General features: G+C 35.9%; 1 protein-coding gene across 13 annotated transcripts in view; it reads left to right on the top strand.

The window, feature by feature from the left end:
• spega (striated muscle enriched protein kinase a) overlaps window positions 1-18,116 on the top strand; it is a 52,221-nt gene that overhangs the window by 14,599 nt on the left and 19,506 nt on the right. For 8 of the 13 annotated variants that reach the window (XR_010893395.1, XR_010893394.1, XM_067372858.1 and 5 more), the window contains 22 exons: window positions 1,329-1,476; window positions 2,033-3,111; window positions 6,244-6,378; window positions 8,247-8,507; window positions 8,656-8,814; window positions 8,927-9,116; window positions 10,657-10,889; window positions 11,049-11,168; window positions 11,252-11,356; window positions 12,539-12,745; window positions 13,603-13,726; window positions 13,802-13,974; window positions 14,149-14,261; window positions 14,383-14,551; window positions 16,656-16,761; window positions 16,867-17,064; window positions 17,145-17,202; window positions 17,282-17,359; window positions 17,450-17,622; window positions 17,710-17,736; window positions 17,820-17,972; window positions 18,065-18,107. Coding sequence is in view for 11 of the 13 variants with exons in the window: in XM_067372858.1 (XP_067228959.1) it covers window positions 1,329-1,476; window positions 2,033-3,111; window positions 6,244-6,378; window positions 8,247-8,507; window positions 8,656-8,814; window positions 8,927-9,116; window positions 10,657-10,889; window positions 11,049-11,168; window positions 11,252-11,356; window positions 12,539-12,745; window positions 13,603-13,726; window positions 13,802-13,974; window positions 14,149-14,261; window positions 14,383-14,551; window positions 16,656-16,761; window positions 16,867-17,064; window positions 17,145-17,202; window positions 17,282-17,359; window positions 17,450-17,622; window positions 17,710-17,736; window positions 17,820-17,972; window positions 18,065-18,107 (4,052 nt within the window). In the remaining 2 variants the exon portion in view is untranslated. The remainder of the gene's footprint in view (window positions 1-1,328; window positions 1,477-2,032; window positions 3,112-6,243; window positions 6,379-8,246; window positions 8,508-8,655; window positions 8,815-8,926; window positions 9,117-10,656; window positions 10,890-11,048; window positions 11,169-11,251; window positions 11,357-12,538; window positions 12,746-13,602; window positions 13,727-13,801; window positions 13,975-14,148; window positions 14,262-14,382; window positions 14,552-16,655; window positions 16,762-16,866; window positions 17,065-17,144; window positions 17,203-17,281; window positions 17,360-17,449; window positions 17,623-17,709; window positions 17,737-17,819; window positions 17,973-18,064; window positions 18,108-18,116) is intronic. The other 5 variants (XM_067372864.1, XM_067372863.1, XM_067372862.1 and 2 more) reach the window with 5 other exon arrangements.

Genomic DNA, 18,116 nt, shown 5'->3' with positions numbered 1-18,116 from the left:
ATTTGAGTTCTGAAGATAATCAAAGGTCTTACGGGTGTGGAATGGTGAGTAATTAATGAAAGCATTTTAATTTGTGGGTGAACTAACCCATTAACTAGGTGTTTTAACAATCACAGTACTCTAAAAATGAAGATTCCTTTTCAGAATCATTCATTGCAAGAAAAACGTGTGAAAAAGTTGTGATGGATAAACCCTCCAACAAAGCTTAGAATTCAGAAATGTTTTGAATTAATTAGGGCTGTCTATTTAATTTGTTAATTAGATTAATTAAGTACGGTGAAAAATAATTAACGTATGATTAACATATTTAATGCACAAGTGCTGTTTTTCTGTCCAGAATAGCATGAGTGCAAACGTGATACTAAATTTATATAACAGTTCAATAAATAAGAAGTTAATTTTGTGTTACATTTTAGACACAATATCATCCGTTTTGCTCAGTTTTGCCAACGAAAATATAAAGACAAAGCAGAACCTAAGTACCCGCGGTACTTTGATGTCATACACCGATCGGACTGTGCAACGCCGCTTCAAATCCAATACGGCTGTGCTCCCACTCCACTTTTAGACATGCACTTGTGAACTTTCCTAAGCACTTCGCCTGAGCAGAATCCCTGCCGCCATTTTAAAGTGCGTTCCACTTTGTGAAGTGGACAGACCCTCATCCCCTCGATTTTGACCTAGGGAGCGAGTCTACTCCAATGTACACTTCAAGCAGCTCAACATTCATTAATTTAAATATTTTTTTAGTACATTAATGGATCTTGAGAGAGGAAATGTCATTGCTGGCTATGCAGGCCTCACTGAGCCATCAGATTTCATCAAAAATATCTTAGTTTGTGTTCTGAAGATTAACGAAGGTCTTACGGGTGTGGAACGACATGAGGGTGAGTAATTAATGACATTATTTAAATTTTTGGGTGAACTAACTCAAGTCATTTACATTAAGACATTTACCGCCAACTACTAGGAGTTTTAGTTTCTTATTTAGAGTATAATTTCAAAATAATACATTCTATAATAATAAAAAATAAAAATAAAAAAAACATTAAATGTATAATTCACTCAAAAATCATTTACTCACCCTCATGGTCCAAAAGAATCAAATCAAATATTTCTTGCTGAAGTTACTTTTTTAATGTCTGCACAATAATGACTGTAAATTATCATTCGGGAGTCATTTCTGATGTGCGATGAATTTGCAATACATTCGATTATTTAATCATCATGTAATTAAATAGATTACAAATTTGACCACCCTAGAATTAATCAATTCATCTAATTAACCGATTGATAAAGAAAGATTTAACATTATTATAATATAACAGATCATCGTGTATTTTCAGGCAGGAGGAGAGCAATGCTTTCCCACATCCCCAGTGATGGTCTAGTAGTGGAGAGGGAAATGCGAACCCTGGGCTCCAGAGCGCCTGGTCTTGAGGATCCCTTGTCACCTGGAAGGCAAGCAAATGCTGGGTGTGTTGAGAGCCCTCCGGTCAGACACCTGGGGATTGAAGCTCTTGCGCGAGCCTCACAAATAAGTGTGTACTACGTGGCAGTGGGGTCAGAGGAGAGTATGTCCTTAGCCAGCGACTACTACGGCAGTGTTTTGAGCCTCTATCGAAGAAGGACCTTTTCCATTTACAGTGTTCAGGAATGAGTGCTGGCACGCTGGATATAAAAAGGCACAAAATATCTTAAATTAGGGGGGCAAAAACATTTTTTAAATATAGTTTACAACAGGTCTAAACAATTTCCATTACCTTATTCTTCATTTATTGTGGTGATTTTATGTGTTTTCTTGATTTCCACTTTCCTTTGACTCCACTTGCATCATGTTTTGATGTGCTGTGATAATGTTTACCTTCGTTTTTTATGAACAAACATGTTTTGTATTCGAATTGAAGTCTTTTAGATTTAATGTGTTTTTCAGTGCATGCTGTGTTTGACCATTTTGATTGCTTTCCCTTTGCCATTTTATTATTTTTACTTTGTCATAACGCAACATTTCCCACAATCACCCTCATTTCAGGGGCCAATTGGACTTTATAACAAGGGAAGCTTCTCCATTTGTCCAAACCCAGCCATTCAAAAAAGCCCACAATGGCACTAAAACAGCCATGAATGGAGCTGAACTCCCTGTTAAGATTTCAAAAATCTCAGCTTCATCTCAAAGCAGTGCTTCCCAAGACTCATCCTCTATCCAAACTCCCAAAGTGTCCCAGCCAAGTTCCAAAATCTTAGACAAAGTGAGAGTTTTTGAGGAACAAAGACAGAGCAGTGACATTCCAAAGTTGTCTTCATCAAGACTATCTTGGCGTTTCAATCGAGCATCGTCCTGCAATTCTGAGCATGGAAGGAGCAAAGCAGGGAAGCCTCATGACAACTCCATGAGTGATGTGGCACTCAAGAGGTCCTTCTTCAAGCAGAAAGCCTCCTCTCTGGAGGAACAGGCAACCTATGTAGAGAAAAGTTTTCAGAGTAAACTCTCAGAAGAGCTTCACCGAATAAAGAAACTTGTTGGAAAGTCCAACATCAAGAAAGCCTTTTCAGTGGATCAGCTCGTTCCACAGTCTACTGGAAACGTTGCGTCAGTTCCAGCCCAGGTGCCAGCGTCAACCTTGCCAAAGGAAGAATCACCAGAACTACTGAAAAAGAAACCGCCAGAGGACTCAAAGCAACATGAAGGGAAAGCACACACCGATTTGACAGAAAACCAGTGCAGGAAGACTTCTGAGCCCAGGCGATTGTTGGACAGAAAAGTCATCAATGAAAATGTCACTTTCAGTAAAATACCAGGACAGTGTTCACCAAGAGTACCGAGGACAAAGGTGTCCTGCAAATCACCTGTAGAAATACCACCTGCCCTGCCAATGCAAGTGGGATTGGTACAAGCACCCCTAAAACCTCCGAGGTTGTTTGGTTCAGTTTCCACACTTCCAAAGTCATTTAAGGAGAAAGAGGGGGGAAAAGACTCATCAGTTGCACCTAAAGTGACCATACCTACTATTATGGTCGAAAATAAGCCTGTGGATGAAGATGCAGATAAAGCAGAGAGTGGTCAAAAGGAAGCAAACAGAAATGAAGGAAAGACAGCCAGAAGAAACAGAGGTATAACTTCTTTGAGTCAGAAAGTATTTTAAAAGTTAAGGTACAGTAGGTTAAAATATAACGTGAAACTCATACTTGTGCTGTCAAATGTCAATCACTGCAGTTAACTGGATGAGCGTTCATAAATACAACTGAAAAAAACTTGATTTTCTACGTTCAATACAGGTTAAGCTCAATCAACATAATTTGTGGCACAATGTTTATTACCACAAAAAAATAATTTTGACTTGTCCCTGTTTTTTTTTTTTTTTTTTTATAAAAAATGTACAATGGAAGTGAATTGTACGGAAGAGGATTAGGGCCAAGCAATAATTATGAAGCAAAAATATCGAGATTAAAGTTGTTACATTTCGAGAAAAAAGTCGAAATAAAATGTTGAGAATAAACTCATTAAATTACGAGAAAAAACGCATTAAATTTCAAGAAAAAAGTTGAGATGAAATGTTGAGAATAAACTTGTTAAATTATGAGAATAAAGTAATTAAATTACGAGAAAAAAGTCGAGATAAAATGTTGAGAATAAACTCGTTAAATTACGAGAAAAAGTCGTTAAATTACGAGAACAAATTCGACTTTTTTTCTCATAATTTAATGAGTTTATTCTGAACATTTTATCTCGAAATTTTTCTCGAAATGTAACATTTTTCTCATAATTTAACGAATTTGTTCTCATAATTTAATGACTTTTTTCTCATAATTTAATTATGAGAAAATTATAACTCATTATTTCTCATAATGAGTTTATTCTCAACATTTTAACTTGACTTTTTTCTCGAAATTTAACATTTTTCTCATAATTTAAGGAATCTGTTCTCGTAATTTAATGACTTTTTCTCGTAATTTAATGAGTTTATTCTCAACATTTTATCTCAACTTTTTTCTCGAAATTGAAAATTTTTCTCATAATTTAACGAATTTGTTCTCGTAATTTAATGACTTTTTCTCGTAATTTAATGAGTCTATTCTCAACATTTTATCTCAACTTTTTTCTCGAAATTGAAAATTTTTCTCATAATTTAACGAATTTGTTCTCGTAATTTAATGACTTTTTCTCGTAATTTAATGAGTCTATTCTCAACATTTTATCTCAACTTTTTTCTCGAAATTTAAAATTTTTCTCATAATTTAACGAATTTGTTCTCGTAATTTAATGACTTTTTTCTTGTAATTTAATGAGTTTATTCTCAACATTTTATCTCAACCTTTTTCTCGTAATTTAATGACTTTTTTCTCGTAATTTAAAGAGTTTATTCTCAACATTTTATTTCGACTTTTTTCTCGAAATGTAACATTTTTCTCATAATTTAACGAATTTGTTCTCGTAATTAAATGAGTTTATTCTCAACATTTTATTTCGACTTTTTTTTTTAATTTAACATTTTTCTCATAATTTAACGAATTTGTTCTCGTAATTTAACGTATTTTTTCTCGTAATTTAATGAGTCTATTCTCAACATTTTATCTCGACTTTTTTCTCGAAATTTAACAACTTTAATCTCGAGATGGTTTTATTTTTTTATTATTGCTTGGCCCTAATCCTCTTCCGTAGAATGGGAACCATTTTTTAGAGGATTTAAATGCAGACATGTGCAGCTAATAAATTTTATAAAAGCATTAGATTCATTCTTCTGTTAAAAGCTGTTCATTATGTGAGCTGTTAAGCTGTATAAATCAACAGAGCCCATTTTAAGGTTTTAGCTCTTATGTTGTCATGGCAAGAAAGTTGTAAAATTCTATATAGTTTTACACAGAAAAGGCTAGTAAGCATATTTTCCACCATAAAATCATGTTAACACACATAAATATGTGTCTTGTGGCTATATTGTTGAAACATTGAGTATTTTAATGATTCACTTCCATTGTAAATGACTCACTTTAAAGGGTTAGTTCACCCAAAAATGGAAATTCTGTCATTAATTTCTCACCCTCATGCCATTCCACTCGTTAAAACAGTCATGTGACTGCAGTGTTTCAACCTTAATGTTATGAAGAGACGAGAATACTTTTTGTGCACAAAAACAAAACAAAAATAACTTTCTTCAACAATCTCTTCTCTTCTGAGTCGTTCTCATACGTTGTTTACATCCAGCAGTTCCAATTTCTACATCAGAACGCCGTCTCATTATTGGCCGGATCCTGCGTCAGCATCACACACATGCATTGTGCTGATCACATGACCAGCTTTGACCAATACTGAGCCGGCATTCAGATGTAAACACGGAAGCTTCACTGTGTTACTTTGTCACCTGCGTAAGATAATGACAGGGAAGAGAAGAGATTGTTGAATAAAGTGGTCCCACTTTATATTAAGTGGCCTTAACTACTATGTACTTACATCAAAAAATAAGTAGAATGTACTTATTGGGTTCATATTGAATTGCAAAACACTTTTGCTGCTTTTGAGGTGGGATACGGGTAAGGTTAGGGAAAGCTTTGGTGGTATGGGTAGGTTTAAGGGTAGGGGTAAGGTGTAAGGGATGGGTCAACAGTTTAATTATAAATGTAATTATAGAAATTAATTACAGATGTAATTACATGCAGGTGTTTTTAAAATATTAGTACAATGTAAAAACATGTATGTACACAATAAGTGCATTGTATCACATTATTCATTTAAATGTAAGTACATAGTAGTTAAGGCCACTTAATATAAAGTGGGGCCAATAAAGTTATTTTTGTTTTGTTTTTGCACAAAAAAAAAAAAAAATCTCATCTCTTCATAACATTAAGGTTGAACCACTGCAGTCACATGACTGTTTTAACAATGTCTTTAGTACCTTTCTGGACCTTGAAAGTGTTGATCATATTGCTGTCTATGAACGAGTCATAAACCTCTCGGATTTCATCAAAATATCTTAATTTGTGTTCTGAAGATGAAGGTCTTACAGGTGTGGAACAACATGAGGGTGAATAATAAATGACAGAAATTTCATTTTTGGGTGAACTAACCCTTTAACTTAGATTTTTGGTTGGTAATCAACATGCCACACATGCTGTCTATGATCTTAACTTGTACTAAATGTGGAATAGAGACAGCTGACTAGACATTGTGAGGTTGTAATAAGTTCATGATATTATGTTACCTTATCATCACTTGGTCTTTGTGTAACAACCGTTGCCCGATCCTCCCAGAAGACCGGTCAGATGACTCCTGCATGTCTGTGGAGGAGGACCCCATGTCTGAACTTCCTCTTAAGGATGCTGCAGAAGCTGTTGGATCAGACGTGATGCTTCAGAGCGTCATCGAGGGAAACCCTGGCCCCAGAGGTGAGATATCTCAGGCCTATTATTTAAATGCGTATCATTTGGGGCTTTAAAATTATCTTATGATCTCTTTAAGAGACATTTTAGAACACAACAACTCATGAAGTCAATCTTGCGTAGCTAGAAGTGTTTGTCCTCACATTGCACTGAATGTTTCAAGATCAGAGTGACAGAAAAACACCTCTCATGTTCCACAAAGAAATGAATCAGCGTCTTTCAGTTTGTTATTGCCAATGCATTTCATGTGGGCATTGACTTACAATGCCACAGAAGCAGCTTTCCTTCTCTGCAAAAAAAGACCAGAGACTATAACTTTATAACACTGCAAAGCATTTTATTTATTTATCTGAAGACAAAAGGCTGTGAGATTAACATCCAAATCATTTTTACACTTTCAACACAAGATTGTTTGTGGAATTTTCCATGAATCCGCCGTGTCTGTTCCGTGCTGGAGGCACTGCCTTCCATAAGTGGAAGAAATTTGATTGGATCATGGACTAGAAGGCAAATCTATTACCTCCCCAGCTGTGGTCATTTAGAAATCCCACTCAGAGCCATCTGCTTTTGTTCATTGGCCAAGATCCTCTGCAGTTTTTCTCTTCTGTTGCCAACCATTACACTGTCATGACAACATTAATGGTAGGAAATAAATACCCAAGTGCAGTAATGAACTGTGAAAGTCAGAGTGGGTGGAATTAAATTACTGACATTAAGTACAACGACATTTTTTATTGTGATGATGTTGATAGCAATTTAATGATATGTAATAATGACCGCATAAAGGAGGTTTTTATTTATTTACTAAAAAATGGGATGATTTTTAAGACCATTGCATATAATCCACATAATAATTTATGTGAAATGTTTTTTTATGGCTGATCGTAAGGTGGCAGAATGTCTATTACTGTATCTGTTGGTTTGTAGTTTGAATAGTGCAATCACACACTGCATCTTAATACACTACTATTCAAAAGTTTAAAAATTACTATTTTTAATGTTTTTGAAAGGTCTCTTATGCTCATCAAGCCTGCATTTATTTGATCAAAAATGCAGAAAAAAACAGTAATATTGTGAAATATTATTACAATTGAAAATAATGGTTTTCTATTTTAATATACTTTAATATATATATATATATCATTTTTTTTTTTTTTTTTTGTAATGCAAAGCTGAATTTTCAGCATCATTACTCCAGTCTTCAGTGTCACATGATCATTCAGAAATCATTCTAATATGCTGATTTGATACTCAGCATTTATTCAAAATAGAAATATTTTCTAACAATATAAATCTTTACTATCACTTTTGATCAATTTAACACATCCATGCTGAAAAAAAGTATTAATTTCTTCCAAAAAAAGAAAGAAAAAAATACTGCCCCCAAACTTTTAAACAGTAGTGTCTATTGTTATAAAAGATTTAATGCTGCTTTTTTTTTTTTTTTTTACTTTTTACTTTTTATTCATTAAAGAATGCTGAAAAAAAGTATCAAGTTATAAAAACAATTAAGCAGCACAACATTTGTAATAAATCAGCATATACGAATGATTTCTGATGTGACACTGAAGACTGGAGTAATGATGCTGAAAATTCAGCTTTTTCATCACAGAAATAAATTATATTGTAAAGTATATTATAATAGAAAACCATTATTTTAAATTGTAATAATATTTTTACAATATTTCTGTTTTTTTCTGTATTTTTGATCAAATAAATGCAGGCTTGATGAATAGAAGAGACTTCTTTCAAAACATTAAAAATAGTAATGTTTCCAAACTTTTGAATGGTAGTGTATATTTCATTAAATGTTGATATTTCAAGCTAAGGCTTGATTTTCGGATGGTACATGACTTGTTCGTTTCTCCCTATAGCTTCTCCTGCTGAGTCATCTCTGACAATTCCCAGACCAATGCAGGATGTGAAGGTCAAGGCAGGAGAGATAGCCTTGTTTGAATGTTTCATAAGTGGGACACAGGCTGTGGAGGTTGATTGGCTGGCCAATGGGAAGTTGATACAGCCAGCAGTGTTTGATTGTAAGATGCAGTTTGATGGACACCGATGCCGTCTTCTGTTCAAATCTGCACACGAAGACTACAGTGGAAGCTATACTTGCAAAATCAGTTCAGCAAAAGGTAGGAGTCATAACAACTGTGAAAAGAGTTACATCATATATGCATCAGGCTACCTATGCTTTAATATTGTTTTCCAGTAATGCTGATTTACTTCCAATACCTCTGATTAATATTAACTGTGCTTCTTTTCCCCTCTTATGTGGTACAGAAAAGCTCACTTATTCAGCTAATCTTCTGGTGATTCCATCTAAGAAGCCACTCTTTACACGGAAACTGGAGGTACTGGAGGCTACCGAGGGCCGGTCCGCACAATTCGATTGCAAAGTCAGTGGATCTCCCCCTCCTGAAGTCACCTGGACTCATTGTGGTAAAAATAAAGAGTCAGATGCAGAAGACATTTTCTGGAATAACTCTGCTTGGAATAAAAGTGACAAAAACATTTGTCAACACTGATTGAAAATACCTATTTTGTGTCTTAGAAAAAGCAGTGGCGGAGACTGATAATATTCGCATTCTGAAAGTAAATGGGCATCACTCTTTGCTCATCACTCATGTTAACAAGGAGAGTGAGGGATTGTACAGAGTAATTGCTCGAAATGTTCATGGAGAAGCAGAGAGCTCAGCTGAACTCTATGTACAGGAACCTCGACCGGCCATATCTACTCACATGTAAGACAGATTCTTCTTATCATTGTCTAATTAAGTATATATACATATACAGTGGTGGTCAGAATTATTGGCACCCTTGATAAATATGATCAAAGATGACTGTAAAAGTAAATCTGCATTGTTTATCCTTTTGATCTTTAATTCATAAAATCTAACCTTTCATTGAAGGAAAAGAATTGAAAGTGGTGGGAAATAAATGTTTTTCTTCAAAACACATTGGCCACAATTATTGCACCCTTTTAATCAATACATTTTGCAACCTCCTTTTGCCAAGAAAACAGCTCTGAGTCTTCTTCTATAACGCCTGATGAGTTTGGAGAACACCTGACAAGAGATCAGAGACCATTCCTTCATACAGAATCTCTCCAGATCCTTCAGATTCCCAGATCCATGCTGGTGCTTCTTCTCTTCAGTTCACTCCACTCATTTTCTTTAGGGTTCAGATCAGAGGACTGAGATGTCCATGGCAGAAGCTTCATTTTGTGCTCAGTGACCCATTTTTGTGTTGGTTTTGATGTTTGTTTTGGATCATTGTCCTGATGGAAGATCCAACCACGGCCCATTACTGGATTTCTAGCAGAAGCGGTCAGGTTTAGATTTTTTATCTGTTGGTATTTGATAGAATCCATGATATCTGAACAAGATGCAGAAAAATAGGCCTACATCATTAAAGATCCAGCAGTATGTTTAACCGTGGGCATGGGGCACTTTTTATCCATGTGTGCACCAAACCCATCTGGTGAGTTTGCTGCCAAAAAGCTCTTTTTTTACTTTCATCTGACCACAGAAGCCGGTCCTGTTTGAAGTTCCAGTCTTGTCTGACACTGAATATGCTAGAGATTGTATCTGGATGAGAGCAGAGGATTTTTCATGAAACCCTCCCGAACATCTTGTGGGGATGTAGGTGCTGTTTGATCATTTTTTTTAGGCTTTCTGAGACTCAAGACTCAACTAATCTCTGCAATTCTCCAGCTGTGATCCTTGGAGAGTCTATGGCCACTCAAACTCTCCTCCTCACTTCACATCAGGACGATTTAGACACATGTCCTCTTCCAGGCAGATCTGCAACATCTTTCGTTGATTGGAACTTCTTAATTATTGGTGAAAATGGGGATTTTCAATGCTTTAACTATTTTTTTTACAGCCACTTTCTATTTTGTGACGCTCAACCATCTTTTGCTGGACAATTTCATGCTCCTAGTCACCCTGGTGTGCTAAAAAAATATGAATGGGAATATACTTCAGAGATATTTTACTCATAAAAAAATTCTAGGGGTGCCAATAATTGTGGCCAACATGTTTTGGAGAAATACTTTTATTTCATAATGTGATTTTCCCCCCACATTCAATTCTTTTCCTTCAATGAAAAGTTAAATGTTTGCTAATTTTATGATTTAAAGATCAAAAGCATAAACAATGCAGATACATTTTTACAGTCATCTTTGATCATATTTATCAAGGGTGCCAATAATACTGACCACCATTGTATATACCCTTTTTTATTCATTTTTTTCTTATTTGTTTATTTTGCACTTCTCAGGTCAAGGTTAGAAAAGATGCCATCAATCCCTGAGGAGCCCGAGGTGTCTGAGGGAGAGGTGGAACACAAGACAATGCCAGACTTCATAAAACCTCTCAGTGACCTGGAAGTAGTAGAAGGGAAAGAAGCAGTATTAAAGTGCAGGGTCACTGGCCTGCCATACCCCAAAATCATTTGGTACCACAATGGCAAGAAGATAGAGAGCAGCACCGATGACAGAAAGATGATACAGAGTAAGTCCACAAAAATATTGTCAGAAGCATATTAAAGGAAATGTGTGGCCCATCAAAAGCACTGTCTTGAATTCTAACTGGGAGTTAAACGTTTTCTACATTTATTGTCTCCTGAATGCATGACGTCTTTAATCATATCCTATCATGTACCTCTTCTAGACAGGGATGTTCACAGTCTGGTCATTCATTCTGTGTGTCATGGCCACAGTGGTGTGTATAAATGTGTCATCTCCAATAAAGTGGGAAAGGCTGCCTGCTATGCTCATTTATATGTTGCAGGTAAGATGGAACTTCCTCTCATATATAGTAGGATTGTAACATTCATATGTGTCTGCCTTACTTACATTGTAGCTTCTTGACAGTTAGCCTTCCTGAGCCACCTGATGATCCTCCAGTTATTGAATCTGTAACTGGGAGAACAGTCTCACTGAGCTGGAAAAGACCAAAAAACCTGGACCCATCCATGGGTAAATTTGTCTATGTCTTTTCTTAAACTACCCTGGCATGATAGTTCCTGATATTTTGCTTAAAGTTAGTTTATCATTTTCTATAATCTGTGATAAATTGCCATCAGATCATTTTCACAAAAAATGTCATGGCCCCGAGAATATTTTGTTGTATGAATATCTGAACATGAAACATGCAAAAGAAAGAACAGAGCCTCTGCTTTTAAACAAAAAAATAAAAAAAATAAGCCACTTTATTCTAGCTTTATGCATTCTTTTTATCAGCACTTGAATGTGGGTAAGTTTAAAAGAAAAAGCAACATTTTGAACAAAAAGCTGAAAAAAATCGTGTTTTTATCAAAGACTACAACATGCTTTTTTTTTTCTTTAAGCTTTTATCGCTTGTTTCTGCTTCTTTTTTCCTGTGTTTTGGTGGGAAAGCATTGTGTCATAAATGACGGAAAATTCTGTCAATGTCTGAGTTAAACTAGCAAAGGGTGATATACATGTCCAGAAATTAGAAATGGCTCTTCATATACAACTGTAGGTGAATGAGAAACATGATAAGAAAAATTATGGCGGGACTTGATTTTGTCCATTTTGATTGGATCATTGGATTGTTTGAATGCTGCATATATGGTGTATATTTAGCATTACCTTCTTTCCCTTTATAAAAACAACCATTGATTTTCCTACTGGCTATTGGATTTGCAGAAAATAAAGTCCATGACCAACAAAAGTTTATGATTTTGCTCGTCATGATAATCTCCACAAATAAACTTTTATAAATTCTGAAGCCTAAATACAATCGTAACGAGCTAAATTTAGGCTGTAAACTAACTACACCACAGTCACATGATTTCAAGGTCACCACGATTAAGCTTCAGACATCTCTTTAAGTCTTTATTGAAAAAAATATATAAAAAATTTCAATAGTTTGCAAGAGCGTGGTTATAAACACAATAAGGCTGTATGTCTATGTGACAACCTCTGTTATTCCCTTTAGCCACTTATTAGCAACCGCTTTTTCATAACAAGTAAAAGCATAAGACATAGAATAAAACATGATAATATATTGAGCTTATCCACAGATGTCATATCAGGCATTTAACCAAAAATCCATTCAATAAAGCCAATAACTTCTCAGTCATCAACTTGTATAAAGTTTACCATAGCATTTACCTCGTCCTTCATTTATTTCAGATCCTGCTTTACTCATGTACGTTGTTCAACAACAAACTCTGGGCTCCACCCAATGGACAACCGTTGCCTCCAGCCTCAGAGACACCTCTTATACAGTCCCCTCACTTTCTAAGGGAGTGTGTTATTCCTTCAGAGTCCTTACTACCACTGGAAAAGCATTCAGCCAACCCTCACCATCCACTGACCTGATCCAGCTCATTGACAGAGGTATAGAAATGATTTGAGGAAGATTACTTTTCTGATGGCATATTTTTATGTTGTTCCTGATTACATATACAGTACCTTCTAGTATTCTGCACTTTTAATTAGTGAAAATTTCATAGCTATAGTCTTACTTAACCCTTTGGTCCTCTTCAGTCAAAAATTACCAAAAATTTTACGTTTTTAATTAATTAATTAATTTTTTATTTTATTTTTTTTGCTTCATCAGACACTTGGTGAATTTTGTTGCATTAGCTATGTGAACACACACACACACACACACACACACACAAAATCATGGACATGATTCATAAATGTTAAAGGGTTGGAAAAACACTGTCACACTTGGCTCCTTCATGGTCAAAAATTACAACATAGGAAATGAATGAAAAATACGAAAAAATACTAATACTCAGAGAATATTTTGGTGGTACAAACTACAAATGAAGGGGTGACACTAAAATATGTGCAAAATAAACTGAATTTTTATTGAATTTTGATGTTATGTGTAATAAAATGTCCTCCTCTGTGTTCAGGTTTGACTGCAGTAAAAATGAATGCAAAAACTGACACTTCAAATCAACATTTAAAAAAAATAAACCTTGAAAAAAGTAGTCTTTGAGAATGTCTAAGTATAAATCCGATTACATTTCAAGGCTTCATTCACTTTGGACTGCGAAGGAGCCAAGTGTGTCCCCTAAATGAAGAGGACCAGAGGGTTAGCTGCAGATCATCTCAGCAGGCCAAAACAGACCCTCATGAACCTTTTTGCCTGTGAAATGTTGACTATGTTGTTGCCTGAAGCATGCACATTGCATGTAGACTTGTTGAAACCTTGTTTTCATTATTTTTCCATTTCACAGGACAGTATTTACTCAAAGCTCCAGTCATCCTGGACAAACCTGATATTGTGTATGTAGCTGAGGACCAGCCTGTCACCATCACAATAACCCTTAATCATGTCCAAGCAACAGGAATGTGGAAAAGGTTAGTGTCAAAAGCAAACCAAACATTCAAACTACACAATAAATTGTGAATATTAAATATGCCATTGTTTACCAGAAGGGGAGTGGTGCTTGTCAACAAACCTGGTGCATTGGAGATGACCATGCCTGATGATGACCAGCATGCCCTCCACATTGCCAAAGTGAAAAGCACGGATGTAGGGCAGCTTATCTTCTTGGCAAACAACCAGTATGGCAGTGACCTCTGCACTCTGCAGCTGGCCATGGCAGGTGAAGACTCACTTTTTTCAACTTCATTATAAATATTAGCTGCACATCAGCAAAAATGAATGGCAGAGCAGACAACTATTAATTTGTGCAATTTGTAACATTTTTAGAGTACTTTGCTACTCTATAATATGTCGTATATCATGACATTAAGTAGATCTTTGGTGTCCGTTTCAGTGCCCCCTACATTTGAGATCATCATGGAGGACTTGGACGTGTGTGTTGGGGAAACATCTCGTTTTGCTGTTGTTGTAGATGGAAAACCTGACCCTGATATCCTCTGGTACAAGGTACATTTACAATCTTGAATACGTTAATGTCTATAGTCTTGCGTATGTTAATGTCTATAACTGAAATTTCACTGGAGAAGTGAACTGCTGCCCTTGGTGATGTGTTCTGTCTGACTTTCAGGATAGTATTCTTCTTGCAGAGAGCAGTCATTGTACCTTTGTGTATGATGACCGAGAGTGCTCGCTTGTTATTCTCAGTGTTCAGCCTGAGGATATAGGGGTCTACACTTGCACTGCTAAGAACATGGCTGGGTCAGTGTCCTGTAAGGCTGAGCTTACGGTCCATACTGGTAAGTTATGCAAATTAGTTTCAATATGGCTATCCAAAAGCGATCCTAGAGAATAACTCAAGGTTTACTCAGTACAAACTAGTTTGGTATAGTTAGGGTGACCAGATTTGTCATGATGGAATCAAGCAGCAACCTTCCGGACTTTCTTTTGAATCCAACATGGAAGTGACTTAAACTGCAATTCATCGACTGGCCGCTAGAGGCAGGCTCCAAAAAGGAGTCAATCCCATAGACCCCCTTTGCTAAAATGCCCAACTTTACAGCAGAAAAAAATATGTTTACAGCCTGGTACAAAAAGTGGTTTTGGTCTATATAGCTAATTTTGCCCTTCATGACAACTGTGAGGGGGGTGAATTTTTTTTATAACTTTTTTATTTAAGTTAAATTAAGCCTTAAGGCCAATTCACATCAAGAATGATAACTATAAAGATAGCGATAAAGATGTAGTTCTAAAAATCGTTCTAAATATAAAAGAACAGCACTGTCCACACAACAGCTATAATGATATAGAGAAACAATATCGCTGGGATCGCTTTCAGATTGATTTTTTCAGACATCATTGCGGAAAAGTTAATTGCCGAGATCCAGAAAAAGCCACCACTGTTTGACAAGTCAAACCCCCTTTTCAAGGATACTTTAAAGAAAATGTATATATCGAAAACAATCGGTCATAGCCTCGGAATAAATTGTGAGAAGTATTAACGATGAGATCATTATGCCAGGCTAGCAAACAGTGTAACATAAAATTACCTCAGATATCCAGCGCTAGTTTCAACAACATTGTCTTTCTTCCTTTAAAGTTGCAGTGAAAAAGACTAGGCGTTGTTTTTATTTCAATATATTGACTTTGTCAGCTAAATTCTCTGTTAGATTAGATCGATTACACTAGCTATTCACTTGAAACATAGCATGACATCTGCTGGTTAAAGCCGTGTAAATGCAACAAGAACAGCAAAAACTTAGAAAAAGCTTAGAATAAATAGACCGTTATCTTTTATTGGTGTGGACGCAAATATAGTTATCGTTATAGTTATCGTTCTTGGTGTGAAGGGGCCTTTACAGTTCTGCATAATTAAGGGTGTGGCCACTTGAGTGGCAGGTGGATAGCCGCTGCTGTTTGCCTGCTGCCGGTTAGGTCCACCAATGTCCCGCCTCTTTGCCCATTTTCGGTTAGTGACATGCTGCCAAGATTGCAACGGCTGGCTTTGCCCACTTTGGGCTTCAAAAATGCTCTCAGAAACCTACGGGTGACGTCATGGACACTACATCCATTGTTTTATGCAGTCTATGGGTGGAATATGGGACAGGAAGTACCATCAAAAAAAAAAAAAAAAAAACTTTTTCATGAAATGAGAATTTTTATGTCATGATAACGATATAGTTACTTTATTTTTGTTACATAAAAAAAGAACAAAGAAGCAAATTACAAACAATAAGAAAAATACGATGTACAAACTAAATAAACTATATCTTTAAAATATATAGGTTTATTTAACATGTATACTTTTATTTAACATCTTTTTGTTGTTTGATTAACATTACCCAGCAAACATTTGGATGTTTAATGACCGTTGAAAAGACTCCGACCTCCGACACATCCCATCATGTTTGAAAAATAGTTCCAAAAATTAAATTTGAACTGACGTCTTAGACGTTATATTCTCAATTAATTAATTAATTAATCTTAATTAATTAAGTATTAGAAATTGAACTATACATGCAACCCCAGAGAATTGTACAGATGTACAAATGTATCTGAATGCATTTTTAGGAAACGTTCTGTGTTACATTTATACCGATTTATTTTTGGCCAGGGGACACAACGTTGCCGTCGGACCAGTGTTTGCTGGGTAATGACTGGTCACTTTAAGACTGAACGCTTGCATATAATATACGGACACACACATGTTTACGAGGTTCACCGATATTCCACATGATGGGCATTTTAACAACTGTCTATATTTGACCATTCAGGCGCAAAGAGATCTGAATTCGGCTTTGCGTGCTGTCTGAGAGAGCGTTTCTGGTGTGTCATACCAGATTGAGTTCTTTTTTCACAATACTACGCATAAAAACACACTTCTATACTTCTATATATTCACAGCCAAAAATGTGGAGGAAGAAGAAGAGCAAATGGAAGATGAAGGCACGATTCTACGGAGGATGCGCAGACTGACTGATTACTATGGCATACACAAAGAGATTGGCAGGTCAGATACCATACCAGAAGGACACTGCCGTTTATAGTTTTATTATTATTAGGAGAACACTGAATATATTTGGATCTGACAGGTCTGTAATGTCTTTGTTCACAGAGGAGCTTTTTCATATGTCAAGCGAGTGACACTAAAAAAAGGTCAATCATTTGCAGCAAAATTCATCTCGGTGCGGGCAAAGAGTAAGACTTGTTCCCTGAGAGAGATGACCCTCCTGTCAGAGTTAGACCATGACAATATCGTCCACTTCTATGATGCTTTTGAAAAGAGGCGTGTAGTGGTCATTATTACTGAACTGTATCCTTTCCTTCTGATTAATTATCCTTTTTTTGATAAGAAGCTGTTTACTTGCGTCATTATCCTTAAATGATTAAAAGGTGCCATGAAGAGCTTTTGGAAAGAATAACAAAAAGAACAACCGTCTTCGAATCCGAGGTTGGTGTTTTAACTGTGTATTCAGTAAAAATGAGTTGTTTTTGCATGATGCTAATATATTTTCTATGTTTGTGTTCAGGTTCAGTCTATCATACGGCAGTTACTCGAGGGTGTCGCCTATCTTCACCGCAATGACATAATTCACCTTGATATAAAGGTCAACAGATAAAACTAAACGCTTTACTAATCATTGCAAATTTTGACTTTTCAGAGACAAGTAATTATACAGTATGTGTGTGTATTTCAGCCTGAAAACATTCTCATGGCAGACCAAAAAAGCGATCACATTCGTATTTGTGATTTTGGCAATGCTCTGAAAGTCAATCCAAATGAGGAATTGTACTGCAAATACGGCACACCAGAATTTATTGCTCCTGAGATTGTAAACCAGTCACCAATCTCTAAATCTACAGACATCTGGTAAAAGACCATCACTTCACCTAAGTCTTTGAGAGTTGGTTAAACTTTCATTCTCTGTATTTTCTAAAGCTATCTTTCTCTCCATAGGCCAGTGGGTGTCATAACTTATTTATGGTATGTATATTTGAGCTCTCCACTGACAGAATTTTGCATTCATAACGTGTGTTACATGTCTTTATCATTCACATAATTTACAGCCTAACAGGAGTTTCCCCATTTGCTGGGGAAAATGACCGTGACACTCTGCTGAACATCAGAAATTATAATGTTGCATTTGAGGAAAGCATGTTTAAAGACCTTTGCAGAGAAGCAAAAGGATTCATCATAAAGCTCCTTGTCCCAAACAAACTGTAAGTGTTTATTGCACCACAATCTTTGAGGTAAATATGTCTGATTGTTGTAATTGTCATGAAGTTATACTCGCTTGAATTGAATGTTTCAGGAGACCCGATGCCACAGAATGTCTTCTTCATCCTTGGTTCAAGGTATGATAT

This window comes from Chanodichthys erythropterus, chromosome 21, assembly GCF_024489055.1.
Source record: "Chanodichthys erythropterus isolate Z2021 chromosome 21, ASM2448905v1, whole genome shotgun sequence".
Lineage (NCBI taxonomy): Eukaryota > Metazoa > Chordata > Actinopteri > Cypriniformes > Xenocyprididae > Chanodichthys > Chanodichthys erythropterus.
This window is presented reverse-complemented; position numbering and strand designations above follow the sequence as displayed.